The sequence below is a fragment of the Phyllopteryx taeniolatus genome, chromosome 1 (genome assembly GCF_024500385.1).
Source record: "Phyllopteryx taeniolatus isolate TA_2022b chromosome 1, UOR_Ptae_1.2, whole genome shotgun sequence".
In the NCBI taxonomy this organism is placed as follows: domain Eukaryota; kingdom Metazoa; phylum Chordata; class Actinopteri; order Syngnathiformes; family Syngnathidae; genus Phyllopteryx; species Phyllopteryx taeniolatus.
The window spans coordinates 10,833,526-10,861,142 of NC_084502.1; the positions used below are offsets into that span (position 1 = coordinate 10,833,526).

Sequence of the window (27,617 nt, forward strand, 5' to 3'; positions counted from 1 at the left end):
GTTTATTGCTGCTTTAACTGCATAACATTAACTAATGTCAGTTCTTGTCATTAGTATAAAACACCCGATTCTCTTATTTTTCAACCCTTTAAATTGTAGTTTGCACAATTAAGCATACTCTTCACAAAATACTGTGCATCTTTAGGCATTAACATGATCGAGGGTGCTCTAATATATATATTTTTTTCGACTGCATATTTCAAGAATTATTCCAAACCACAACGGATGTTGTTTCGCACCTTAAAAAAAAATTAAACGTCTCGCTTTTTCCATTCAGAGTGAGACTTTATTTGCCATTCTAAAACTCGACAGTGATACACAAATGTTTTGGATTTAGGAGGCTTTTACAGGATTAAATAATTGAACAATCCCATGATTGATCAGATTTAAAAAAAAAACAAAAAAAAAAAAACAACAAAACATTTTCAGTTGTCCATTTAGGGCACCATTGTCCAAATAAGCCATCAGTAAATTACACTTCTATAAATAAACGGTCACAGCTGATAGCTTGTCATCCATCCACACACACACCACAATAAATTGAGCTTTGCGACAACAACAAAATCACACGACAATGTGAAAGCATTTGATCCCCTTCACAAGCTTGATGTAGAATAATTAGCATACGTTGCCTCAAGATTGGAAGTCTGGATTTTTTTTTCTTCTCTTTAAGACAATAACGAGTGAAAGTAGTTACGTCAGCTACATTTGAGTAAGCCTGATTTGTTAAATACGGACAGCTGTATTGCTTCGGTGCAGAAGGAAGCGGTCAGCCACGAAGGTAAGTGGCACACGGATTCATTTTCACCCGTCAGGCTGCAGTTTGGACACCACCGAATTAGAGTCTTTATGAAGCTAACATGCATGTGTTGGAATGTGGAACTATAAAGCGGATGCAGGTCCACCGTGCCCAGTAAATCTCCACAGAAACTCTTCCAACATTCCACATGGACATTTGCCGGAAACTTTACACACCTTTGCCAGCCCAACGGTCATCCGATGCACTCACTTTGCCTGACGTACCCCATAAAGCCATTTGATCACCCTGGCGTTCCTCTCAATGACAGAGACGCCGTAGGGAACACGCTCTTCTGCCTCTTCGTCGCCACAGTCTTCGTCCTGCCCGCCAGAACTGGCGCACTCCGACCCCGGAGCGCTGACGCTGCGGAAGCGGGCCAGAGACACGATGTCAGAAGCGGACCCGGGAAACTCCTGCAGGTCCGCGGGGTCCAAACCGCACAGGTTGAAGAAGCGTTCCAGCTCCGTCCCGGCTCGAGACAATTGCTCACTCATGTCTGATTTGGAGCGGGTCAGAGATGGACGTTTCCTGCTGCGGGGGGAGCCGGATAGACGGGTTATGGCCGGGGAGGGAGGGGGGAAAACGGGGAAGACGGGAATCGGGGAGGCAAGAGGGTTGTCCGGTTTAGGCGGAGCGGCGACGGGTTTCAGAGGAGACGGAGTGGCCTTTGTGCGGAGGAGGTGGTGCGAGGTACCCGGGCGGAGGGGAAACTGGGCATGTAGAGGGAGCGGCTGAAGCGGTTGGCGGATGAACAGCGGCGGCCTACGAGGAGTCCTCACGCGGCTGGCTTGCGGTATGACGTCCACTCGGCGCACCGTTCCCGACGTCGGAGATCCCGGACTCTCTACCCAGGGCGCTTTCAGTCTCACCTGGTAGAAGAGGTGCCGGTGAGTTGGCAGCCTGTTACAAAAGCTCTGCTAATGTTGCTTGCTGCTGCTTGTTAGACGTTTGCTGCTCGTCTACGATGCTAGAACTGCGAGGAGCTACAAACCACGAGGAGCTAAAAATCACCCCACAATGGTCGTTGGAGACTTCAATCTTGCTTCTCCCTCTCGCTCTCATCTACTAACAGCTTTCAAACAACGTGCAATAAGACGGAATAAAACACTGCACCTCCTGCATGCTACATGCCAATGTAAAGGGAGCACTTGTACTGTATTTTTTTAAATTCGATTTTTGGGATTTATTTATGATTGTATTATGGAATTGGATTATTGTTTTTATGTACAGCACTTTGACAGCCACGGTCGTCGTGAAAGTGCCACATAAATCAAGCCGAGTTGAGTTACCTTGGTGGGACTGGCGCAGTGAAGACGGGAGAGTGGATCCGGCGCGTCCTTTTTCTCCGGAGTCAGCAAAGAGGAGGATTCAGTGGACTCTGCACACGCAGTCGTACCGGGCACGTCGCTCACGTCACTGATCAGACTGCTCAGATGCTGCAGGTCCAGCTGCACTGCCTCCTGCTTGCTCTTCGGCTGGCCGGGTGTCTTCTTGGCAGGCCTGAGAGCGGTGGCGCCCGGGCTGAGCAGAGGCTTCCGCACGTCGGGAGGCCTGACCGGCTGCCGCTTGGACAGCGCCACCTGGCTCTTGACGTACTTCGCCTTGTCCGCTTCCAGCCTCTCCACGGCGCTTTGCTTGGGCCTGCTGGCCGTGGGCGGACTTTGCCGATAGAAGTCAGGACCCGCTGGGCCCTTGGGCCGCAGGCGAGGGAACGTCGCGGAAAGGGCGGGCCTCGCCGGCTGCTTCGACGACCGCTGGATGGCCTCCACCGACATTTTCTTTCTGCTTGCTGATTATAGCTGGAAGTGGCTCTATAGGACGAGTGAGATTTTCCTCTTTTTGTTGGACTGGTTCATTGTCAGCAATGCTCCGTTGATGACCTGTGAAAGACAGACCAAATGAGACCCGTAGCTGAAAACTAGCAGTGGGCGAACAGATGGAAAATACTGATAGCCTAGACCAGGGGTCACCAACCTTTTCAAAACTGCGAGCTACATCTTGGGTATTGATTAATACAAAGGGCTACCAGTTCGATGCATACTTCTAAACAAAAACTCATTTGCTCACATTACCTTGAATTATGTTAATAATAATTGATTTCGCCCAATAGTTATCAACAATGGCCACTTCTGCACCATTCCTAGGGAATGTATCATCCCTTCTTTGCCCCAACTTGCGCCGCTGCGCGCGCTTCAAATACTAATTCACATTCTGCACATTGTTGCCACGCCGGAGCTGCTCGACTTCACCAAGTCCAATCCACTGCTCGCCCCCCTCGACATCCACCTCGACGTTTCAACTCAAACAATGTTATCTCCTCAGGGTATGACGCACGGCTTAAGTCGTCCGCGTTTCCACGTCAAGAGACAAACGAAAGAAAGCAAACACAAGGGACAAAGCCTCACATAAAGACATGTAAACAAGAGAGGATTAAAAAAAAAAAACCGAATTAAAAAAAATGTCCCACATGGATGTAGACTCAAGGGCCTGAGCGGACTTGCCCTCCCGGCAACTCAACCACTCTTTCAACGCGGAAAACAACAACAAAATGACTGAGAGAGTTCGAGAAGTAAGAAGCGGGTACTCACCTGGAGATGAAGAATGCTGTAGGTTCGTTTTTCGAGTTGTGGTTCTGTGAGCTGTCGCGGCTGAACCTAGCGACGAGATAATGATAAAGCATTTGGGGCAGCCGTCAAACCTGTGCGACAACTCAAGCGGGCTGGGTTAGGCACCGCCCACGCTCTTTCCTATTGGTCCGTTCCAAATAGAACCCGGAAAAGAAGCGCATTGGCTGAAATTACCGAGATTAATCAATATACTGCACACCTGGAGTACAGTACTGTAGTACTTATCCTTGAGTGCCTTGGTTATTTTATAATGGAAGTACAAAGTAGCTGTGCCACGTTGAATTATTTTAAACACCAAACTTATCCCCCCCCCCCCTTTTTTTTTTGGTTTTGCATAAAGAAAATCAGTTTACCATTCAGCTTCAATCCATCTTAAAATTCAGCATTGTATTTTCTGATGGTAAAACATAATAATTCAGCGTTAGTAATTCAAATTGAAACTGTGATGGCACAGATCCATAACTGTGCCATAGATGGGCTACAAAAGAAGTCGGCAGTTCTGCTGTCAATGTGCAGTGGTGGGAACAAATACTTTGTTACTGTACAAAATTCTTCTTTTTATTCTGTTCTTCCACATTTTCTAAACCGATTCCAACCATTCAAACTTTCAAGTATTCACCAAATAAAATCGAGGTAGTATACTTTTACATTAGAAGAATACCCAGTTTTCCCACAATTGCACTTTTTCCCACTAGGAAAAAAAAACATTCAACAAAAAAGTTCCTTATCTTTCAAGCCATTGTACTGTCATACTTCCACATCGTTGATCCTTCCGAACATTTGCAAAATTCCGGAGATTCAGGTATTTTTTTGCAATTCCCAAATTAAGAGATATATATATATTTTTTTTTTACATCCTCAGTCCACACTTTTTTCCCCAAATCATTCAAACTCCTGTGCTCATTCAGTAAATCTTGGTAATTACTTGTCACCTTCCCCAAACTCCCACACAATAATAAAATTCCAAATTAAGAGATATTTTACAAACAGGATTTTGCTCCTCCTTCCACATTTCTTGACCGATTCAAGCCATTCTAATTTCACTTCACATTCTACTATTAATTCCTCAGTATTTCAGTTGAGCATCAGCTTTTGAGAATTCACACTTTTTTTAAAACAAATAAATTTTATAAAAATTGCATTCTCTAGTTAGGCTACTTAAAAGGATACATTAATTTATATTTTATTGTATTTGTTCCAGCTCTCACATAAAGAGCTGTGTTATTGCTTTTAATGTATATAAATTTATGGTTTAAATAATCAACATCATGGTGAGATGAATGACGACAATTGTTTTTTTTTTTCTGCAGGTGTTCTGGCCAACATTCAAACTCAAGGAAGGAGAGTAAAATCAAACGGTGTATATTTTAAATGAGACACCTGACCATGCAATTTTTGTGTTTTTCAATCATGTTTTGGGTGGTAGACAATAAGTCAAACCCATTATGCACACCCCAGGACACATTTATTGCAACCATAAAAATCATAGTCACTAAACTTACATAAAAAATGTAACAGTAAAAAAAAAAAAACAGTAAAAAAAAAAAAAAACTTAAACAGTGGTTTAACTATGCAAATATACACATTGAATACTGCACGTTACTTTGATTGATTATTATTATTATTTTTTTTACATTAGGTCCATTTTAAATTGCATATTGAGAGTTAGCACAGACATAATATATTCTTATTGACTGTGCATAATAATGGCACTAATAATAAATTAATTAATCCTGAAATATACAGCTCTGGGGAAAGAAAAAGAGACCAAGAAAAAAAAAACAGCATTTTTTTGGGCATTTTGACCATTTTTCATTTCCTGCAAATAAATTCTCTACAATATTTGTATTTGGAATTTGGGAATTATATTGTTAGTAGTTTATTGAATACAATTTTCACATTACATAAAAATGTGCTGTACCTATAAATAGCAAAATCAGAGAAACTGAAAATTTTGCAGTGGTCTCTTAATTTTTTCCCAGATCTGTATGTAATATGCCTTTGATAAGGACTGGTCAATAAATGCACATTCGTAACAACTTAAGTGGTGAAATTAAGTAACATTCCCCTGCAAGGTGACTCAGGATTGTCCACATTTAACATGGAAAATGAAATAGTCTAAAAATCAAACAAAAACAAAAAAAATATTTTAATCTCAAATCAGGGCTTTAAGTGTCATGCAAAACTAAATTCATAATTAGTCAGTAATTATTCTCTATCCATTTCTATAGTGCTGATCCTCATTAGTGAGCTGGAACCTATTCCAGCTGACTTTGGGGTGAGAGGCAGGGTACACCCTGGACTGGGCAGCAGCCAATCGCAATGCACATATAGCGTGAATCGCGATGGCCTGTACCGCTTTCTGTCAACGTCAACCTTAGTACAGATTGCTCTTGTTTTGGTTCTGAATGCGGAAATGGGATTCTGCTGCTTAGTACAGGGCCACATTTATTCGAGTGGGTTACAGGGCTACTGGCCACCCTAAAATTTGGGGGGGAAAAAAAATCATTGACATTTAGCCTCATCACCAGGCTGTTTTTTATATTATTATATTTGCAATTATTAACTGAATTTTTTTTTTTTTTATTCACAAGGCTGTTATAAAAATGTTATTATTTTTGTGTTGTGTGATTGGTGGGAAACAAAAAAGTGAGAGATGCGAAGGAATTTCTTCTTTGCTTCCTGCCTTGCCACCAAATGTAGAAAGTATGTAGTACAATACAGACAAGTGTGAATTTTAGCATATTGTCGCTGTCGGGCAGAAACCTCCTATGTCCAAAATATGGTCAATTTCACATTTCTTTGTAAACCAATACTATTGGTGTGTCCCAGACTCCCCACACACATTGCACATTATTGACCAACTTAAAGTGTTGAGAACATATCTAGTAACTCTTTTGAACACTTGAATTGGAGCTGGGCAGCATTATGTCGCCTGAAGATGGAAAGTCTGGATAGTTTTTAGAGAAGAGAATCGTTAGGTTTGATACATTTGAGTCAGCGTGGTTTGTTAATGATGCTGTAATGCTTCGGTGGGGAAGAAAATGGCGAGTCACGCAGCTAGGTTGCGTACAGATTCATTAACCACATACTAAACTGTTTAGTCAGTTTTAAGACCTTTGAAAAAATTGTTCGGGAAGAAGATGTAACCACAGTTGTTTGCGTTTGTGAAGCATTAAAGGCTTTTTGTCTGGTTGATTATATTTTCATAAGCTTGTTTTAAGCATATTCAGTTGGCAATTGAACACGATTTTGGGGTGGTGTTGTGTTGATGTTGGTGCACAACTGTATATGATAGTAATATTGGTCACTGTAATGGGTAAAGAAGTCATTTTGGAGATGTGAGGATTCCGCCTGACAGCGGTTCGCTAAAAATGAAACTAATGCGCATGTTTTGGAAAGTGGGAGGAAGCTCTGGCAAACATGCAAACATCCAGGCCGCATTCGAATCCCCAACCTCTTTTAGTCATGAAATCATGAGTCCACACATGATCGTTCCTAGACATTCTGACGTTTCCATTGTTTGGGTCAAGAGACCGAGCAGTTTTTATCTTTGTCCTTAGCGCCGAGACTGTGAGTACGTCTGCGCCTGAAACTGTCCCTGAGTCCCCGCCGAGCCGGCTCCTCTACTTCTACATTTTTTTCTTCTTGGTGTTTTTGCAGCTGTGGCGGCAGAGGAATGGGCTGTCCGAGGAAGTAGCCCTCTCGCTCAGAGTCCGACGAAGAGGAGCACGTGGAACACGAGTCTTCGTGCTCGCGCCGGCGGCCCGGCTGCAGGACCAGCGAGCAGGCGTCTCTGTCCGTCTCGCCTCGACTGTCCGCGGTGTCCGGTCGAGGGCGTTCGGCCCGCGAGCGACCTCCCGAGGTCGGGGGGAGGCCGGGGTCAGATGAAAGGTGGCAACGAGCCCAGCCTCGCCGCAGACTGTGTTGGTGGTAAGAGGATCCATCTGGTTATGCAGACAAAAATTAGTATTATTGGTGGCAAAAGTATTTGGTAAGGGTTATAACAGTTTTGGATTTTTCATTATAGTTGGATTGGATTTCACTTTGACTTTTGTTTTTCAAATCCAGTTAGCTTTAGTTTTTAGAGCAGAATTGTTTGTTGTTGCTGTTTTTTTTTTTTTAAATGCTTCATTTTAGGTTACTTTTTATTAGTTTTAGTGTTGAATTTTTTTAAATATGGGTTATTTGTCAGGCGCAACAATAAAAAAGGGTCACAATAAGTAATGTGTCATAAAAAACAAAAGATTAAAATGAATTACAACTAGCAGATAACCATTTACAAATCAAATAGTGATGAATATACTACTAGCGCAAAAAAAGACTAGTAAACGTAGAAATACTCATTCAACTCCTTTACTTAAGACTAGTACAGACGGAAATATATTGTACTGTACTTCGGCACAAAAGCATGCACTTTTCACTGTCAATTACTGTATATACAATATCCGTTTTTGATAATGTATCACAAGGGGGGGGGGGGGGGGGGAATTTGCAGGGAATGAAGATATGTTGTGGGAAAAAAAAAAAAAAAAAAAGTATTACATATATCTGAGAAATATACAGTAACATTACGCTTCCCACATGCTGGGAAGCATTGAGGTCAACTGGAATACATTCAGTGTGATTCAGAAGCAAGAAGCAGCAGCAAAAAAAGGTCCCCATTCCCTGCAAAACTATTCAAAATATATATATTTTTATAAGGTCTCCTTGTATCGGAGATTTTCACCTATCGCGAGGGAGTCTGGATCGTATCCCCCGCGATAAATGGGGGGGCTCACTGTGCTCTTCTTACCTAGCAGATCCATCTGTGGCGGGATGCCTTTCTGCAGATCCAGCCCGCTTCCGAACCCTCCTTCCACCTCGTCTTCATCCGGAGGGCTGTCGTCATTATCTTGCGGCTCCTCTTCGCGCTCGTCTCCCTCCTCCGCCTCATCGACGGAGTAGCTGCTGCTGATGGGTTCTCTGAAGCTGACCCTCGCTGTCCCACTTCGAGACGTCGGGGGAGGCGAATGGGAGGGGCTGTCCTCTGGCTGCTGGGTGTTCAGAGGGGCTGAATCCTGCAGTATGAGATCTCGAGACTTGATGGGAAGCGGAGGTGGGAGGGGAGGCGGTTCAGGTGACATGTTGGCGTGTGACGCCGTATTTGTCTGGAGAGAGTCTGGATGAGAAAATAAGATGAGGCTTAAAACAACCATTTGCAGTTGACGGCATGTTTTTACGTGATGCGCTCGACGATGATCACCTTTCATGATATGATTGGTCTTTTCCACCCAGTTCCTACAGTCTTGACCGGTCGAGGTTCCTCTTGAACACAGACTAGTGGGAGGATGTCTCGAATGCCCATTTAAAAGGGCATCACCAGGTGGTTTGATGCCACCGTCCTCTGGTAATAAAGTATAATGTGGAAGGTTGCAGGGCCAAGAGGGCCCGAGGCCATTCCCCCGATGAATGTGGGGGAGAGGTGAATAGGAGGAGCCTCTTGGATGAGGAACACCACCAGAGGAAGAAACGCCTTTTTCAATTGGAGTCGAAGAGTTCACACCTAGAGAACAATGTGGACAAGGTGAGAATTTGAACCGTTTTCACTAGGGATGCAGCGAGTACTTTCTGTAATCGTCGATATCGAGTACCGATAATTGATGATGCCAATTAGGTCTGGCAATTGTGATGGGAGGGGGGGAAAAAAAAAGTCTTATTTTAACCAAATATTGTTCAAAAACAACTCGTCATTACTGACATTTTATCATCCAACTGCACATTTCACTAAATGTAGCCTGCCACACACGGCATGTCAGTTATGTGGTGTCTCAGTCTGAACACTATGTAAAAAGGAGTACAAAGCGTAAATATGAGACAAAGAAGAGACGTAGGGACATAAACAAGTAGGAATATTATGGATGCCATCTTACCTTTGTGTATTAACTACAACATTGAGAAATATGAGACTGCTTCTTGAGAATACCACGAAGTGGTAACTGAAGTGATATTTTATTATGCCATGGCGTACTTCTCTTCACTGGAAGTGCCGAGTACGAGTACGGTCCACACGGGCAGTATCGCTGCATCCCTAGTTTAATCTCAAAGACCGAGTCTTCCACGCTTCAGTAGCCCATCTCAGTTGACTTTGGGCGAGAGGCGATGTACACCCTGGACTGGTGATGCTAACATGCATGTTGTTGGAATGTGGGAGGAAGCTGGAGTACCCGGAAAAAACCCACGCAAGCACTGGCAAACACGCAAATTCCACACGGGAAGCCTTGGTTTCGAATCCCCAAACTCCGAACCGTTAGGCAGTTGTGCTAACCACTCGTCCGCCATTCTAAACATGCAGTACAACAAAAACGTAAGAAATGAAAAACCTACCTTATAAAGCTCCCATATTGGAAGTTAAAACTTAATACTTACTACTTATAAGGGGGTTGACGCCATCTATTGGTTGCAACGGAGAACCGCATTGCAGTTGCTGGTGCGGCTGGGCCGGCCCGCAGCGTCTGCGCTGAGGAGGTCGGCTCTGGAGGGCCGAGTCGCAGGAGTCCGAGTTATCGGGGTCCTCCCCGAGCGAACAGGCCCGGGAGCAGAAGATGAGCCCCCGTCGAGGCAGGAAGGGGCGACCCAGCAGAGGCAGTCGGCATCGGGCGCAACAGAAACAAAATTCCACGGCGTGCCAGTGTTGACCCTCGTAGGTCATCTGGCTCTGGCCGATACCTGCAATGCGATTCTAATTATTTGAAGCAACAACAAAACAAAAAATGCTTTCGCTTACACAAATAGACGAGTGTTCACTGTGCCGCATTTCATCTTTAGAGGCATTTTAGTACCTATCTGTTCTCCGCAGGTGTCGCAGTACTCTGCATACAGGGCCTCGTAGCAGGAGCAGCAGTACGGACGGCACTCTCTCATGATGTAACGCTGACCGCCCAGCGCTGCCTCACACTCAAAACAGCTGAAGTGCTTCATGTGCCAGAACCTTCCTTCTGCCTCTGTGCATTCATCTGCGAAAATAATCTTGGATGGACAGACCACAGTACAAAAATAGCATCAGGTGGATGGCAGAAACGGGCTTTGGTTTAATAAATAAGAGGCAATCGGGCTGTTACTCAAGGAGACACTTTCCTTTCATGGTATGGTACTGTAATGCCCTTGCACGTGGACAAAGAGAGTATGCAACTATTATGCACGGAAGTCTGCTTATGAGCGAACAAAAATTCCCCAGTTAATTCCCATGGGAAGTTTCCAATATGGAATATTCCCCAAATTGCCCATCTTAACTTCCCCTGGAAATTTGCTCAAAGCTTTTGGGAACTTTCCACCCCTTTTGCAGCCTCTAGTCGGCAGTCACCTCGTCACAGGCCTGACATCGGGGCTTGAGCCTCTCAGCGTGATGCCGGCCGCAGTAGATGCGTCCGTCCTGGTAGAAGTAAATCAGGTCGACCAGCAGCTCATTGCAGCAGGTGCACTGGAAACACTGAGGGTGCCAACAACTGCCGTTTCCCGCACGGCTGGCAAACACCGCGATGTCTCCGCCGCTGATCTTTCTGCCACACTGGAAAACACATTTTCCTCAGAGACGAAGGGGCAGAAGAGATGGGAACCTCCAGGTGTTTTTTTTTTGTCCCCCCCAGTTAAACTAAATCATTAAAAACATGAATTAATATGGCATTCCAATTTATTCATCGCAAGTAATCACAATATTTGACACGAGATGTCGGTGTCACACTTTTAAATAGCTGCCAACAGTCAAAACAAACCAAAAAGGAGGCCTTTCTGCCATCTGTAGACTAGGAATGCCAAAGTTAAAAATACGGCTTACAAAAAAAGCAATGCGCCTCTCTTTAGTCGTGTGCGCCTTCATCTGTTCGGAAAACTATAATGGCGAGATTTGGGCAACAGGAAATATGCTGTTAAAAATAGATCATTCTAAATCCTTGTGAAGCATGTCACGTTATAAACAACTGGGAGCTGTTTAAATTGTGAAAGAAAATTCAGAATACAGTGGAACATCATTTTTTCCCCCCCCCCACGAATAATCTGTTCCAGAACGTCTGACTAAATGCAAATTGTAGGAAATCCAAAGCAATTAGGAAATAATACAAATCCAATTCCATATTTCTATTTCATAGAGAGCGGCGCGGTGGTCGACTGGTTCGAGCGTTTGCCTCACAGTTCTGAGGACCGGGGGTTCAATCCCCGGCCCCGCTTGTGTGGAGTTTGCATGTTCTCCCCGTGCCTGCGTGGGTTTTCTCCGGGCACTCCGGTTTCCTCCCACATCCCAAAAACATGCATGCTAGGTTAATTGAAGACTCTAAATTTCCCTGTAGGTGTGAATGTGAGTGCGGATGGTTGTTTGTTTTTTTTGTGCCCTGCGATTGGCTGGCAACCAGTTCAGGGTGTACCCCGCCTCCTGCCCGATGATAGCTGGGATAGGCTCCAGCACTCCCGCGACCCTTGTGAGGAGAAGCGGCTCAAAAAATGGATGGATGGATGTTAAAGTAGCCACCTTATTGCGAATTTGAAAGTCTGACTTGCGTTACACCGATATTGCCAAGCAGACCGAGAGTGCCATTACTGCCTTGAGTTGTTAATCAAATCTTGCATAATGGAATGCGCCTTGCCATTTGTTAAACCCTTTTTATACTCGACAAAGTTCCGCGTGGCGGCCAGTTGATGAAGAAAATGTGAGAAACAGGACAGAATTCACATAAGAACTCATAAAAGGGCTCCCCTCTTTTCCCTCCTGGTTCATTTATACACTTCACTCGTCATTTATATTGATTTTGTATGTTAATAAAAGCTTGTATTGTGGAATACGTACGCCTTGCTGTCCGTTTAACCCTTTATACACAACTGACAAAATGCTTTGGGTGAGGACACATACATTTCAGGAAATAAGTGACCGTGTCGTGTTCTTTTCATACGAAAACGGAGTGGATTGATGAAAACTGGGACAAAAAAAAACAAAACGAATCGCATAAAAAAACTGGGCATACGTAAACTAAGGTTCCACTGTACAACTACTTTAAGAGGGTATGAATGAACATAAAATTAAAATGCCCATCTACCTGCTTGCAGATGGCGCCAGTCATGGTGACGGGGAACAGTCTGACCACGCCTCGGCCTACGTTGTCTCGTTTCCTTTGCTGGCTGAACAAACGCAACTCCCTCTTCTCCTTCTCGTTTAGCGAGCTGCAGTAGTGCGGCTGTGAGATGACATGTACACAACAAGAAATTGGATGCATTTTTCCCATTCTGAAATATATACTGTATAGTCTATATTGTGAAACCGCCTGGAAAGTCAAACAACAATATATTAACAATACCTTTCTGAAAAAAATATGCCTCAAAAGATGATGTCTAATGCCATGCAAAATTTAATGAGACTTCATGGTGGGGTGAGTAGTTTTACTTTTGATGTTACCTCACTGTCATGTGCAGGAAGCTGGTGCAGCAGCTGTTTGATTCGGTAACGTTCCCCCACACTGTTCACATACGGGACCCTGTCCTCTGGCAAGCTGCTAAAATACTGGTAAACCTGCAACACAGAGAGGTATGTTCACACAAAAAAATTGGGGTGGCTAGATGAAAAAGAAAAAAAGATCTTAGAGGATATTTAATCAAGCTCAAATAATTGACACAACAAGCAATGGGTCTATAAATAGTTACCTTGACTTGGTACCTTGACGTAAGAGTGCCCCAACTTAAGAGTTTTTAGAGTAGTGCGCTGTTGCTTGGATGACTTTTTTTTTTCCTTGTGTTGTGAGCCAAAATTTTAATCATGAGCAAGTTTTAGATGCGCCGCCGCTCGAGTGAAGTGAGAAGGAAAAAAAAAAAAAAAAAAGGGAACGCGACAATCGCTGATGCATTCTCAGTTGTTTACTGAAAGGGAGAAACAGTCAAATTCACAAATACAAAATGAAAACACTTGCAAGGAGCATGGAGAAGCCCTAGCATTAAACCGTGGGGTAAATGACCAACCCGAGCTGGGGTCAGCGCTCCTGACGTCACTCACTAGGCCACGCCCTTCAAAGGCACACGTAAACACACAAATACTGCAGTGTGTGCAGGAATTTTGGTTTAATTACTATTTATAAAACCAGTTTAGTTTGTTTTTTTAACATTCTCTTTTATTATGTTTTTATACTTCTATTATACAATGCAGTGTTTTCTTTCTTTGTTTAAAAAACAAAAACAAAAAAAAGATTATGACAAGTTTCAGCACCTGACACTTGAACAGAGTATGTATAAGTTTGGTATAAATCAAGTATGTGTCACAGTTGATAGTGTAAGAGGATTTTTCTTTTTTTACGTGGATATATATGTTTGGACCCATTTAATTTGGGGTGTCACAATAGCACAAGTCACTGTTCTACTTGACATGCTGCTTTTCACAAAAAGCTCATTTTTTTTCCCCCCACTTCTTTTGTTTTCACTTTTTGTCCAACCAACCCATGTTCTACCGCTGATTACTGAAGAACGGCAAGAGGAATAAACGAACTTGAGAGAAGAGAATCTACGCTTTCTTTTGGTAGGTTCACTGCTTATATTGTCACAGAACGCAATATTCTGTGGGTCTTCAACGATCAGTCAAAAAGTCTCTGAAACGACTGGCAAAATGGGGAATTCTGCTTTGAAAACAGCCGGCAGTGAACGAGTTACTAGAAAGTGCCATTCTAAAACGTGACCCCCACCCCCCAAACAAACAGAAACAGTGCCTCGTGTTGTGGTATGAGGGGTCAGAGTGTGATAGAGAGATTGAGAGCGAGTGAGCAGTAGTGCTACCGATGAACAGTGTTGGCTCACCTGCTCAGGCTTGAGGCCGGGCGGAACCCAGGCGTATTCCTCAGAGGCGCAGCCCGAGTCGTCGTCGGAGATGGAGTGCCTCTGGAAATCCGACACCAGCTTTGTCATCATCTTCTCCAGCTGGCCCGGCATCGAACGCAGGGCGTGCTCCTCCCGCACACACTTGCAGTGAACGCAGATCTTCCTGTGACACCAGTATGGACATCATCGCCAATGAAATCACTAGTGGACTCCCCCTGGTGTAAACGGTCAAAACAACAGTTGACTTCCCACGGTGCTATTCGTATTCTTATGTAGTAGTACATGTGGTCCCTCTCGTGGTCTATGCAAGGATAACTCAACTTAAGGTTCAAACTGCATAATGTTACAGTGGCAGTTTCTTTTGCCTGTACAGTATATTTGTTAAGTACAGTTCAGTTGTATTTAACTTTTGAGTACAATAGATTTATATTTAATCTTTACAAACATTTTGTTTTTAAACATTTTATTTTGGCTACTGATTTTATTACCCATATTTAAAAGCCCCGTTCCATAATTTTATTTTATTTTGTATAATCGTGGATGTCTTATTATCGGGTTTGCAAGATAATTGGGGCTGAAAATGCCCAGAATGTCCTTCTTAAACCTTTTGTAGTTGCTCTTTTCTACCTGGCATTTGAGCTGGTCGGGTTGCTCATTCATGCACACACACACACACACACACACACACATACATACATACATACACACATATATTAGAGAGAGAGCGAGAGATTTTTTTTATTATAGTCATGACTGGATTGATGTAAGACTTCTACAATTCCCCCACCCCAAAAAAAAATAAAAATAAATCAATGACATCATCGATTAATCGACATCAATTCGACTGTCATCAATTCAGTTTCGACTACAGAAAATCTGAAGTCGTTCAAACCCTATCGCAGACACACCCCAACATCTTGTAGGAAGTCTTTCCAGAAGAGTGGAAGCTGGTGTAGTTGCAAAGGTGGAATACCTAAAGTTTCTTCAAGATCACTCAACTTTAAATCGTTTTTTTTGGGTGGATCTCCTGAATGACAAACTTAAATCGTTTTTTGCTTTGTTTTGTTTTTGTGTGGATCTCCCGAATGACAAATCACTGCACGACTTATAATTATTGCCAAACTGAATAATCTCCTAAAACGCCCACTGTGTCTCACCTAAACTGATATTCATCAGCGCAACAGTGGATAGTCAAGAGAAGGTTGGTTTAGTGTTTACACCGTTCACACACAGCCACTAAATTTGATTTTAATCCCATCAGTGACGAAACTGAAGCGCGGCGATCACGACTTGTTTTTCCACTGACATCCTACTTGCATTAATGGCAGAAAGCCCCCGTCATTTGTATCACAAACAGGAGGAAAATGAGGTCAGTGGCCTAAACTAGAGGGGAGAAGATGGGAGCCGTAATCTCCCTCTCAGCTGTGTCCTTGGACTCCACATCTGTCGCCGGGTGGGCTCATTTGTGGGCAGACAGAGGGGTGTTATCACGTTGTGTGCGGGGGCGACCATGTGGCATAAAGTATTGCATGTAGATCTCTGTTGGAAAAGAGGCTGCCAGCTGGTACTAGTGCTCAAGTTGGCACAAAGCTGCTTTATCCTGGTACACAACCGTCACACACAACATCAACAACACAAAACTCCGTCTTAAATTTGGGATGTATACTTTCTCCTTAATATACACTTTAAGGCAGTGGTTCTTAAACTTGGGTCCCCCCCGTATCTCAAAAAAACGGGTCACCGGTATCTCAAGGCACCACTGTAGTATATGCTGTTTGCATCACAGTGGCTTTTCGGACAAATGGGCGAAAAGGAGACAGAATAATCCAATGCCATGACTTCACATCTCCATTAAATGAATTGTTAATGGCATTCAAAACTGTTGACAGCGGGCTGGAACAAAAAACTTTGGCGGCACTGAACACAAGTCAGACATTACAGTAGTACACACACATACGCAGTTCTCAGGGTGACGTGCACACTGACGTGACTTTAAAAGCTAAAAACGCAGCGCAAGCTGGCACATTCTCATATGTTACATGCTTCACTTAGTCACGCTGCCTTCGAAGATGCCAGGTGAAGTTCAGACTGCTGCTTCTGATTCACTGCAGATGGACAAGTAACGGTTCCCTTCCGTTAGTCATCATACAAATGTGAGCCATAATGTGCAGCTTTGTCTTTGTGTCCGAGGAAGACGACACATCGTACGTGGTGAAATGTCAAACATAACTTTGATTTTTTAGTTTGTTTTTTGAAAGGCTCTTCACAGATATTGATCTATTTTATGAAAAAAAGACCCATACTCTTCATCGTCTTTGTCTTTGTCGCTTATCTATGTACACCTTTGACATGGTGCCCCTAATGTTCAGACTGAGACATCACAGCCAGGCCTTTTTAAATGTGTTTGAAGCATGTGGGAGAGGTAAAATGATTTTAAAAAAAAAAAAAAAAATTCTATATGGGTCTCTCTAAATTGGGGCTTTTCACCATTAGCAAGTAGGTCTGGAACATATCCAAGATTATAACGAGGTTTGAGATCAAACCCTCCTTAGATCTGGTCTGAAGAAACAGATGGGCATCTCTGCCACAAAATTTGTGACATAGTAATCACTGTGTGGCTGAGAATAATGGTGATGCTGGCTGTGAAGACTTGTGAGGCATGGCAGAGACCTGTGGGTCAAACGTAACTTGATTAGCTCGCTGCTGGCCAGAGCAGCATCTGCCTCCTGCCCTCAGTTTAAGACGGGTGAGAGCAGGATGGATCACTTTCCTATAAGCCGACAGCAGCAGCTGAGTTGGCCCTCGCTTGCATGATCTTCTCCATTAGAGTCTTAATTAGCTATTGACGAGAAATACAATTGGCCCAACCCTCTGAGGTCTGAGAGGCTGACCCCCATACAGTTCAGTCATTCAATCACCTTCATGTTTGCTGCGCCCCTCAATCCAAGACATAAAAAGACGCTTTCTACATCAGGGTTGTTCTGCAAAATGCCAATTTTCGGCCAAGAAATAGGCATAATGTGGACACCAAATTAGCATTGCCTTTTCTTATGCTGTACCTTTCCCCTTCAAGAGGTGTGTTCGAGTTGATTACCAAACTCCATAGCCACGGCTACTACGTAACCACAAATTGTTGCTACATCTTGAGCTAACGGAACACGTTGCTGGACAACAACCCGTAATCACATGGCTATGCGTACTTCTGTTTCCAAATTAAGACAATTGTCGTACCTCTGGCCGTTAATAGCACTCATGATGTCTATGATTATGAAACAAGAGTGTTCTTAGCAACGGTTTCTTGATACATTGAAGTTTTAAAGATGTGAGGAGGGTCTGCAAAGGGCAAATATGTTTTTGTACAAACAATTTCTTAAAATGGCAGTCTGGGGTGGTGGTCCCCCTTTTTAAGAAAGGGGACCAGAGGGTGTGTTCCAACTACAGCGGGATCGCACTCCTCAGCCTCCCTGGTAAGGTCTATTCAGGAGTGCTGGAGAGGAGGGTCTGTCGGGAAGTCAGATCTCAGATTCAGGAGGAGCAGTGTGGTTTTCGTCCTGGCTGTGGAACAGTGAGGTGGCTGGGGCATCTGATTCGGATGCCTCCCTGGTGAGGTGCTCCGGGCACGTCCCACTGGGAGGAGACCCCGGGGACGACCCAGGACACGCTGGAGAGACTACGCCTCTCGGCTGACCTGTGAACGCCTCGGGATCCCCCCGGAAGAGCTAGATGAAGTGGCTGGGGAGAGGGAAGTCTAGGCGGCCCTGCTAAAGCTACTGCCCCCGCGACCCGACCTCGGATAAGCGGTAGAAAATGGATGGCTGGATGGAATTTCTAGAAACAAATTGCCCTATTCTATTTTTTCCCCCCGTGGAACCTATTCTTAGCTATTGGCATTTTTGAGCTCTTTCTATAATTCTTACAGATGCCGCAGCAAGATAGGGCCAAAGCCCTGATTAATTGGTCTTGAGGAAGTTTGTTGAAGTGATGCATCTTGACGGAGAGAATAACGTCTTTGTATGTCAGGGAGGAGCTAAGTTTAACCTGGGTAGTTAGTGGAAGTTACAAGGAGTCTTGGCTGCATGTATACACACTTCCAGTGCATTTTTTTTCTTCCCAGAATCAAATAATTTGTAAGCCATTTATTTATTACAACCTGTCCTGTTCAGCTGCATGGCCTTGCAGAATGGTGGATCTGTATGCCTTTGTGCTGGAACAGTTTTGCTGTGCAACAGGGGAGTTCGAAATACTCCCTCGGTCTAATTTTAATTTGTTAATTATTCTGATGTTTATTGAAAATGCAGCTGGACAGAAGAGTATCTAGTCACGTACAGTCTGCCATTCACAATTGCATGTCATTAGCCTAATAACACAATTTCCCAAGTCATTTTTAACTTACTGTCACAATATGAAAAAGGCAATGTGCTGGCTAAAAATTGTGGGCTCTTGGGCAGCTGGACTGGTTATCTTTTTTCTTGTTTTCAGAAAACACTCAAAATTGACTTCTCATTCTGCTCAATCAATGCCTGATGTTGTAAATATGTACATAGACGTTTGATTCTTTGATGGTGATTCTTGTGTGCTGCTACTGTCCTCTTGATTGTAATGAATGACTTAAAAAGAACATTAAAGTCCAAACCCTAAAGATATTAAACATAAAAAAAAACAAGGGACATGCCGCTCTCTAGAGGATAACTGCAGCTTCATGCGATCAACAAAAAGCACAGGTAGGAACTCTGATCTCCAAAAGTCAACAGACAGAGTGAGAACAACTTTTCCTGCCAAGACGGCACGGCAGCGTCACATTCAGTGTCAGTGGCTCCTTCAGATCATACCTCCATCCATGGACGCGGAAGCCGGGGCACTGGTCTCCACAGCGCATGCAAGGCTGCCCTCTGTCTGGGTCTTCTTCCTCCTGCTGGAAACCAACAAGTCAGCTCACATCATTTCCGACCAGAGGCAGACCGAGTTCTGGACGTATGAAGCTTGCCAGGCAGGCTCGCAAAAAAACATCACGTCAGAGAAGAGGACCCACAGTCGCGTTTTCCGCACACACTGTGGTGGAAAGTGGGCTGTCTTTAGAATGCAGACAGATTACTTAATGGCGTGTATGAATAGAAATTCTGCATAATCATATCATGCCAACTGGCATAGACATGATCCCTGAGCCCAGCAGTAACAAAAATACGCATAATTACCCTATACCTCTGTACTTATGTCAAACACCAAGCACAGGGGAAACTAAATGCTCTGATCCTGTAATTACTCACAGTTTCACAAACATTCTAAAGCATATTCCAGAGGAATTGATGTATCAAATCCAGGACTCCACTTGTGCAGAATACACACAATGGGCCTCATTTACTAATACATGTTAAGAAATGCTCTTACTCTGAGCCCAAATTTAGTGGATACGCAAATCCCCTTCAGATTTATGACACGTTCACCAGCCAATTTTTTTTCTCACCAAGGTGCATGTGTTAGTGAATCAGAATTGATTCGAATTGAGGGGTTTGAGCACAAACCACGCCCCAATTTCCCTATAAAGGAAATCAGTTTGTGAGCGAAATTCAAACAAGAAATATCACAACCGCGGTTATTGAGGTCACGTCACTTTCGAAGCGTTTTCACTGGAGTGTCTACAAACAGAACAGATACCTGGGTCTCTATCACAGATGCTGTCAATGCACAGTGGCTCATGTGAAAAACAAAAATGGTTTGATATTAAGGTGGATGCAAAGAAAAGAATATCGGAGCAGAGAAAAAGGAGGAAATCAAAAGAGGATTAGGACCACCTGATCTCGTGCCATAGGATTAGCGATTGGATGCTATAATGACTGGCGGCTGCAACTAACGATTATTTTAATTTCAATTAATCTGAGAAAAAAATTCTTTTGATGTCTTTATTTAAAAACAGCACATTATTTCAAATTGAAAGTGCAGAAAATCCACAGGCTTGATTACGATTCAGTTACTGTTTGCTCCGTAACATGTCAGAAAATAAGCAAAAATGACGAACATTATTTTCCAAAGTAAAATCAGACGTTTGCAAATGTCTTATTTGGATTAAACACAAAAGATAAGCAGTCTGCTTTCACGGAGGACTTCAGAAATCTGAGAATATGTTGGGAGGCTGAAATTCCGAGGACTTGGACAAGTTAAACAAGGTCTCTAAACCATGAATCGATTATCAAAACGGTTGTCAATTAACTGGATAATCGATTAGCTGTCCATTAATTGTTGCACCTCGACTCAACTCTGGCATATGTGAACGAGGGTGAAGGTGATGCCATTCAGCCGTCACTTTCAGGTAATTATTTATTTGGAATTCTTAACACAGTATCTTGCAATGAACGAATGAAGATGAGTGTTTTATCTTACACTTTGAAGTTTCCTATTGAAGAGTCAAGGTTTTAAGTGTATGATAGGCGGCGTGGTGTCCACTATTTCGGACATTTCGTAAACTAATTAGCAAATTCCCGGTTTTAATTATTATTGTTACTTTGTTTTTATATTTAATAAATTAATGTCGTTTCAATACTTGGGTCATAGATGTGTGACTTCCACAGCTGATCCATTATTATTGGTGCGGACGCATTTGTTTGCAGAGTAAGAACACATTCAAGTAAGAACCGATTGATGGATCACGGATTTGTGTCTCAAATATCCGTATGCACGACATAAGACAAATTTGTGTGAACGCAGTTTGTGAATGAGGCTCATTGTGTGTTTTACAAAGAGTCCCATACACAGAGCATATGGGCCAATAAAATGTGTGCGTGTGTGTGCATGTGTGGACTCCAGGCCCTCTGGTTTTGGAGCTGGCCGGAAGGAAGCAGGCACAGGATGAGAGCTGCACCCTTTCCCTCTCAGTAATGCCGCCACTTTCTTTTGCTCCGATTCTACTTTTAGAACGGCACTATCTCCAGTGTGCAGAGTTGCTAGCGATAACTACATTCTGTTCATTTAATTCTACACCGCATAAAAGCACTGTAAGCACTTTGATCGGTGTTTTTCCCCCTCGGAATTGGAATGGACTAAACACGCACGCAAGTAAACGCACCGAAAGCCAACAAACTTGTTTGCTCTTCTTCAGAAATACACACTGTCACACTGTAATTACAGATGCACGGTGCTTATAAGCAGACAGTTTAACGCAACAGGTAACGCAACAAAATGAAGGTGTGGTTTTGACAGGATACTTGTACGTACCTGCTTGTTTTTCTTCCTTTATAGGACTGCAGTCACATTTCAACAGCTGTTCACCTCAATCCTGTTTTCATGTGTACAGTACTGCCTTGAGATACTAGTTTAATTTGTTCTGTGACCTTGCTCGCATCTCAAAACAGTTCATCAATTCATCAAAAGAAAATAATATTTCCTCGTAGAAATTAATGGAAATGCAATTAATCTATTCCAGCATCCCCAAAAAACACCCAAATGTTTTTTTTTTAAACTAAAAAAAAACCAACAACGTAATTGGCACCGAACAGTATTGACAGCTGGCAACCCATCTTATCACTGTATTAGCGCCACCAATTGATATTGTCTTTCCACTACTAGGAAACCAGTGTGAATTGATGGTGGCCACGAGATAGGTTTGCTGGCGCCATATAGCGGTGGGAGTCTGAAGCGCATCGTATCTCAGATTTTTGCTCGAATCTGAAGACAAAAATTGCGCCCTGTGACGGCTTGTATCTCGGAAAACTCGTAAGTTAAGGCACCACTGTATTTGTAATGTAACACTGAGTGTCGCAGGGGAGAAAGGAGAGCTGTGCTGTATCGTACTGATACAAAGAAATCTCATATAACCTTCCTGTAGTACATTGCAGATTTTTTTGTGGAAAATATGTATTACGGAAATTACTGCTATATTGCAAAAATCTGTAGTCTATAGGTTTTTAAAGGGTTTTAACTTACTGTAATGCCAGACAGTAAAATGGTACTTTATAGAAGTCAAGTAATTTGTTGAGTTGACAAACAGGCCTTCAAAGCTTAAACATCAATCGCTCACTCTCTCAATCTATCGCTCAATGACTCAGTCGTTTGATCGTTCGCTCGCTCTATCATTTGCTTGTGCTATGGCTTGATCATTCTCTCAATCACTCACTCGATCTTTTGCTTACTAGCTCGTTCGCACGCTTGTTCGTACGTCTTCCATCAGTTTATCTATCTTCAATAGCCTTGTGAATACTGTTGGCTCATAATGCAACTTCAAATCATATTTTATTCTATTATCCGTTTCTGTGTGTACTGGCCTGATGGAAAAATCAACAACAACAGCAGCAAACAATGTACAGTACAACGTACTCCAATGTATCTGTTCTGCTCGAGGCTCTTGTTTTCTACACAGCCATGAAGGACTGGTGACAGCAGTTATTTCCTGATGCTGACATGCAAACTGAGCCTGGGAGGCACACAAAACAAAGCACCTGTACATTCAACACTGGAAATCAGCATTACTCCGACCAGGAATGGGAGTCAATAGCCGAGGGATCAAAACACCTTTGGAAATTGCAGCCGACGTGCGTTGATAACAGGACACTGGTGGGTTTTTTTTGCTGACTTGCCATTCAGAGAGTCAACGGATGAAATGACACCATATGAACACCCTTGTATTGTCATTTTCCTCCTTAAGGAACACAGTGACCTGTATGCATGTGTATGTGCTGCTTTTATCTAAGCGAGGTCTAGCTTGATTAAAAGTCTATTTGACAGCAGCTTCTGGTCAGTGTTTGAATGCGTTTGCAATATGGCAATGTTACATAAAGGGCTGCAACAATATATTAAAAAACTAAATAAGTTGGAGGGAAAAAAAAAAAGCTAAATGCAAAATCGGTGCCTTGGAGCTACGCTGGGATAATTTTTCCACACGGAGGACCTTTGCGTTTAATATTGATGCTGCTCATTAATATTTGAGTGTAGTCATCATGTGCATCAGTGGAGAACAGGTGTCCAGAGTGCTTAAATACTACTAATTCAGGTAATTACAGAAAAGGGGCACGTCGACTTAGTCATACCAGATCGGCACTGCAAATGAGAATCTGTTCTCAATTGCCTTACCTGGATAAATCAAGGTTAAAACCTATCTGATCATGAGGTAAGTTAGGCACACTTTGCACAGTTTAATGCACGGTTGTCCAAACTACGGCCCAGTTTTTTTTTTGTTTTGTTTTGTTTTTGAGTGGCCCACAACATATTCTAAAATTAACATGGCCCGTGTGGGTTGCCTGCAACGTAATATTGTGGTGCCTTGAAATACGAGTTGGATTCCTTCTGTGACCACATAACTCAAAACACTCCTACCTCAAATTAACTTTCCCCATTGAAATGAATGGAAATGCCATTAATCTCATCCAGCCTCTCAAAAACATTATATATATATATATATATATATATATATACACACACACACACACAAAATCGCCTTGCCCATCTTTGCCTACACTAAAGTATTGGTTTTAACATGCTAAATAAATAAAAGGTGAAGAATGTCAATGAGGCCCTTGGAAGAAAACCTTTGTACACCCCTGAGTTAATAAGATGCAGTACAAAATCTTTGTCAAAGGTCATCTGGTGGAATTTGAACAGTAAACATTATGGAACAGTATAATTGTAGTCTGACTGGATGTATTCCAAGTGTGCTGCAGTGCCAGATGTCGCAAGACTGCACATCTGTTCGTCTGACACTGCAACACGTCTGCCCCGCCACTGGGATCTACAATAGACCCTAGACTATCGCGATTACTTGAAAATCACACCTATCAGCGTATTTTTGTATTCTTTCTGTAACGCCCTAAAATGCCGCCTAAACGCTCTGCTCCTTCTCACTCGTTATGTTGGCAGAGAAGTAGCTAGCATTATCCAACAGTTGTAGAGGTGGACGATAAGACCCTAGTGTATGTGGGCTCCCTCCAGTGGTAAGCAAAGAATCACCGAATTACTGTAAATTTTGAACATTATCATTACATTACACTTTTTTTAATTTTTTTAAATCCAGCACACTGCATTTTTTTTAGTACAGTTCAGTTGTATTTAACTGTTCATTACAATACAGTTATTAATCCTGCGCTGTAACTAACGATTATTTCAATAATAATTTTTTTTTTTTTATTCATCAATGAATCGGATAAATCGTTTTATTAATTATTATTCAAAAACAGTACTTTACTCATTTTGTAGTATGGAATGTTTGAAATGCCTTGCTGAAGTGATATTACTCAGAGAGGGGAAAAATACAAAAATAAAATAAAATCTGCTAAAGTAGGTATGAGAAAAACGGACCCATTTATTATTAACCAATGGGTTACATAAAATAACTTTAAAAATAAGCATTTACTTTATTCAATTAAATCCATCCATCCATCCATTTTCTGAGCCGCTTCTCCTCACTAGGGTCGCGGGCGTGCTGGAGCCTATCCCAGCTGTCATCGGGCAGGAGGCGGGGTACATCCTGAACTGGTTGCCAGCCAATCGCAGGGCACATACAAACAAACAACCACATCACAGTCACACCTACGGGCAATTTAGAGTCTCCAATTAATGCATGTTTTTGGGATGTGGGAGGAAACCGGAGTGCCCGGAGAAAACCCACGCAAGCACGAGGAGAACATGCAAATTCCACACAGGCGGGGCCGGGGATTGAACCCGGGTCCTCAGAACTGTGAGGCTGACGCTCTAACCAGTCGTCCACCGTGCCGCCACTACAATTAAATAAAATACAAATTATATTGGGAAATCGTGGCAAATAACATAACAACATAACCACTAATTAACTTAAACATAAGCATATTGTACGTTTGAATATTTGAAATGAAAAATTAATTAGAAAACCATAAAAAATAATCTCAATAATTACTAAATACTATACTTTATAATATTTTTAAAGTGCAAAATAACAATTACATACAAATAAATACACTTTTGAACGTCTTGATGCAATTGGGGTATTATTGAAAATAGCTGTTCCTGCTGTGCACATCTTGGCCTCTGAGGGGCAGTGTGTTACACACAATGAGATACACTTGCAGTAACAATGAAAGTAGAAGTCACGATCGAATATTGTGATTATAACCCGTTTTTCACAGAATCTGAAGAATGTATGCCAGAGAGACATAAGTGCCGCGAATTCGATGCTAATTTTCATTAGCTCGTGTTTTTCATTCATTGTGTGTTAGCTTTGAGATAGTTTTTGTTCACAAAAATCGCTAAGAAAGATACAAGGTCAGTGACGTATTTGAACATTCAATAGGTGTAACTCTTTTTGTTATGCGTTTACAATGAACGTCCACTGAATAAAGCAGGCAACATTGACTCTTACTCCTTGCGACTTTGTTAGCACCTGAGCAACCTGTTGTCGTGATCACGTGAGCTCCGCATGCCATCTGGGCGCTCCTGGCTAGAAGCGCTGGAGCAGACCATGGACTGCTTGTATAAGAGTGGTCAAATCGGAGATTTTGGATCCAGTCTGATCCGATACTAGTTTTCTTTTTTGCTGACATCGGACCGATTTCTGTTCTCAAAGACCGGCTCGCGACACCCCTACTTTTTGTTGCTCGGATTAATAGAACAGATGTGCTCTTAAACACCTAAATTGATACCATGTTGTCACTACTTTTTAATTTTGCTTAATTAGTCAAAGACAACGCAAGCAAATCTTTAATACATACCCGTGATAAAATGCCTTCCACAAACCCGGTGAATGATAGAGGTTTGCTCTCCAGTCTGCCTTTTTTAGAAGTGGTAATTACACTTTATGCAGTCTTGCAATTTTCTCTGTCCAATTTTTGATTACATCCTCTCCATTTGTTCTACTCATCAACAAGTTTTCTGGATTATTTTTTTTTTTTTAATTTTTTTTTGTTAAAGTTAATGGAGAAAAAAAACTCAACCCTAAGGGCCATGTGTGGCAGCAGTAGCTTAGTCTGTAAGGACTTAAGCTTTGGATGTTCAAGTCCCACGACGGGCAAAAATGTAAAATTGGTAACTACTTGTTGGAGAGATGCTAATCTGCTTGCTGGCTCATGTCGAGGTGCCCTTGAGCAAGGTACTGTCCCCACCACCCCAGCTCAAGTGGAGCAGCACTCCTCTTTCACTCCAAATCTCTCCTTGCGCACCAGCATGCGTGCAACACCAAGTATGAATCGGAGTGGGAGTTGAATTGCCCCTTGAGGGACACAAATAAGTATGTATAATTAATAATAAAACAATGACAACAGGTTTCCGTCATTGTTTTTAGTTCAAGTCAATAAGAAGTCACTTTCTATCACTGGGAAGTTCCCTGGCTCCTATCGTTTACAAACATTATGAGAAGTTGGTGTTTCATCTGCATGACCCCCAACCTGCTCAGGTAGGCGGCTGTGACGTCAATGGCCCCTCCCCTCACCTTGAACATCCAAAATGACTACAGTCACAAAGAATGCTGAACTCTCTGGTACCAAGTATGACAAATCAACACAAGATTTGTTGTTTTGTTCCTCAAAAAAAAAAAAAAAGACAATGACAATGCAATAAGATAGCACAAAAACCAGGTGACGGAGGGAGAAAGTTTAGAGAGACTTTACGGCGAGTTTCAAATGACGACGGGCGGTGAAAAGTCTTTAAACGCCGAATTTAAATCATAAATTCTCAACCGTGATTCAAGTTGTGGTGAAGAAGTAAATCATGCATCACACTCACCGAGCGGTAGGATCGTCGCTTTTTCGACCCGCGCAGAAACATGGCGGAGGTGTGTGCTAAAGAAAACAGTCGAGTGTCCAGCCAAACGAGTAAAAGGGGGAGACATGAACGTCTGATTTACAGACTGTGTGATAAACTCTATGATGTTGCTACCAAACTACCAAGAAGTCTTCCACCGCCTTTAGCTACTTCGGTAACTAACAACCTAACGTAGCTCAGGGAGAACAACTTCCTGTTGCTTTTCAATGTCAAAGCTACGACAGAACAAGTTTAATATTAAAGCAAAAAAAAAACTCAAATGAATGAACGATTCACACTGAAACAATGTAATTGTGAAATTTAGATTTCATTTTTTTTAATGAACGTATTGATGGAGTTATTAGTGTCCGTTTGACATGACCGTTACTTTTATTTTGAAGATTTGACCCTCTCATTACCGGCAGACGAGACGTTCATGTTAACTTGAGTTACCTCCAGCTTTACCTTGTTTAAAGGGAGGTGTGCAGTTGTGCACCAGTGAGCAGTTGGGGCCTACGGACACGAGAGGTACTACGACTGTACTCCTCCACAACACTTACTTCCGCCACTCGCGTCAAAACACTATCACACTTCATTAGCATTTGGAACAAAAGCTTGAATTTGTCTTTGTAACTTCCATACAGCAACATTTCCAGATACTGTTTCGAGAAAAAGAAAAA

General features: G+C 42.6%; 2 protein-coding genes across 7 annotated transcripts; both read right to left on the reverse strand.

Moving 5' to 3' along the window:
* Positions 1-263: 263 nt before the first annotated feature.
* On the reverse strand, positions 264-3,544 carry fam110a (family with sequence similarity 110 member A). The gene is made up of 3 exons (XM_061770530.1): positions 3,388-3,544; positions 2,089-2,679; positions 264-1,668 (listed from the first exon to the last, which is right to left on the reverse strand). Exons 2-3 carry the CDS (start codon positions 2,572-2,574, stop codon positions 1,006-1,008), a joined length of 1,149 nt encoding a protein of 382 aa, XP_061626514.1. The 5' UTR covers positions 2,575-2,679; positions 3,388-3,544; the 3' UTR covers positions 264-1,005.
* A 2,761-nt stretch (positions 3,545-6,305) lies between these two features.
* prickle3 (prickle homolog 3) lies at positions 6,306-27,118 on the reverse strand. 6 transcript variants are annotated; one of them, XM_061770550.1, is made up of 11 exons: positions 26,920-27,118; positions 19,077-19,156; positions 14,227-14,410; positions 12,845-12,958; positions 12,489-12,626; positions 10,769-10,972; positions 10,248-10,434; positions 9,835-10,134; positions 8,672-8,971; positions 8,222-8,587; positions 6,306-7,373 (listed from the first exon to the last, which is right to left on the reverse strand). In XM_061770550.1, exons 1-11 carry the CDS (start codon positions 26,959-26,961, stop codon positions 6,955-6,957), a joined length of 2,334 nt encoding a protein of 777 aa, XP_061626534.1. In that variant the 5' UTR covers positions 26,962-27,118; the 3' UTR covers positions 6,306-6,954. The 6 variants fall into 6 exon arrangements, with proteins under 6 accessions (XP_061626534.1, XP_061626525.1, XP_061626543.1 ...); XM_061770541.1 differs by having other exon boundaries at positions 19,077-19,159; XM_061770559.1 differs by having other exon boundaries at positions 14,227-14,462; positions 19,077-19,159; positions 26,920-26,965.
* Between the last annotated feature and the right edge of the window lie 499 nt (positions 27,119-27,617).